This window comes from Diabrotica virgifera, chromosome 8, assembly GCF_917563875.1.
Source record: "Diabrotica virgifera virgifera chromosome 8, PGI_DIABVI_V3a".
NCBI lineage: Eukaryota > Metazoa > Arthropoda > Insecta > Coleoptera > Chrysomelidae > Diabrotica > Diabrotica virgifera.
The window spans coordinates 86,191,514-86,193,222 of record NC_065450.1 but is presented as its reverse complement, the minus strand read 5'-3'; the positions used below and the strand labels follow the sequence as shown (position 1 = coordinate 86,193,222).

General features: G+C 34.3%; 1 protein-coding gene across 1 annotated transcript; it reads right to left on the bottom strand.

Moving 5' to 3' along the window:
• Positions 1–817: 817 nt before the first annotated feature.
• On the bottom strand, positions 818–1,417 carry LOC126890196 (uncharacterized). The gene has a single exon (XM_050659049.1). It carries the CDS (start codon positions 1,415–1,417, stop codon positions 818–820), a length of 600 nt encoding a protein of 199 aa, XP_050515006.1.
• Between the last annotated feature and the right edge of the window lie 292 nt (positions 1,418–1,709).

The window sequence follows — 1,709 nt, the reverse complement described above, 5'->3', positions numbered from 1 at the left end:
TGATGTACGGGAACACTGGAACAGGGGAAGTTTTAATTGTGGAACAGTTTAAAAATTTGAAACGTCAGATTACGAAAACGTCCCATGTATTTTGTCGAACATTAAACTCTCATGCAAAAATCAGACTGCTATTACTAACCAACATGATTTCTGTCATTTGACATGTTTTTCGTGTTCCACTCATTAAAATACCCAGTTGGTGATAAACACCAGTCTGATTTTTGCATGAGAGTTTAATCAAATGATAACAAATCAATTGGAAATTCTGTTCGACAAAATATATGGAACGCTTTCGTAGTATGACGTTTCAAATTTTTAACCTGTTCCTCAAATAAAACTTCCCCTGTTCCAGTGTTCCCATGCATCAAAGTTTGTCCGACTAGACACCGTTAAGCTATTAACAAATTTTCATCTTGCTATTAATCAACTTTTTTCTGGTAGGCGGGATCCAGGTCTACTATGACCGTTACAATGGCTCATTGTCTACAATATAAACTATTTTTTGAATTTTAGGCAGTTCGATTTGAATTTGTTTTATTTTTTTTTTTAGTTTGCATCTTGTTGTGCTTTGTAACATATTTACTTTAAGTCTAATATGTCCAAAGTTGTTATATTCTTTTTAGTAACATCTTTCAATATAAGTAAACAAATTCTGCCACATTCGATACGTAGTAAAAAATACTTCAAAAAACTACTAACATATGTCCCTAAAGTGTCCGAAAAAAATATATATGTATTTTTTAATTGTAAATTAATTTTATTTTATTAACTAAATACAAAAAATTAAGTCTACATATTTATGGTTTATAATGTATTTTTATAGAACAGAAAGAGGTCCGTGATCTTCGATGGCACGTAAATTTGGTCTTGCATGTGCAATAAGTCTTTGGACTGTTTCTAAATCGATCTCACGAAATTTTTGCAAAATTCTTCGCCTTAGCTGATCTTCATTTTGGGCTTCCCAGCCATTATTATACACCATTTGACTCAAAACAGCCCAAAACTCTTCTATAGGCCTCGCCTGAGGCACATTTGGAGGGTTGTCGCGCTTGGGAACAAAATTTATATTTTGAGCAGTTAACCAATCTGTAGTTCTCCTGGCGTAATGGCATGACGCTAAGTCGGGCCAAAATATAATTTCATCATTGTAGTGATGAGTATTTATAAATTGAACAAGCTTTGTAAGACACCTGTCAATGTAAATGTCAGCATTAGGAGCTTCACCGCGAACACGCCCAACAAACGGCTGTGAAACACCAGCTTCTGAGATGGCACACCATACCAAAATTTTATCGGCAAATTTCACTTTTCCCTTAAACCTAACTTCGTCCGGTGCATCTTGTACATTGCGTGTATAAAATCCGTCGTTGCCCTTCATTTCGGAATTGGATAAAGTAAAATACTTTTCATCATCCATAATGAGAATTTTACCAGGAAAATGGATGCGTCTCAATGCACGGCAACATCTAGGAATTTTTTCTAACTTGGTTGGTGTGTACTTAGGAGCTTTTTTTCTTTTATATCGTTTTAAATTATTTCTAGAAATTGTTCTACTTACATTCATAGTCATTCGTGAAACATTATATTATCGGCCAACATTTCGCAAAGATTTCCTAATTGGTTCTCCATACCCTAAAATAATATCTGTTTTTGAGCACGAGTTAAAACTCTTGGTCTTCCACTTTTGGGCAAATTAAGGCATGGTATAC

What these genes read in the sequence shown, in the direction of transcription:
- LOC126890196 (XM_050659049.1), bottom strand. Translation starts at nt 1,417, where the DNA reads ATGGATGATGAAAAGTATTTTACTTTATCCAATTCCGAAATGAAGGGC.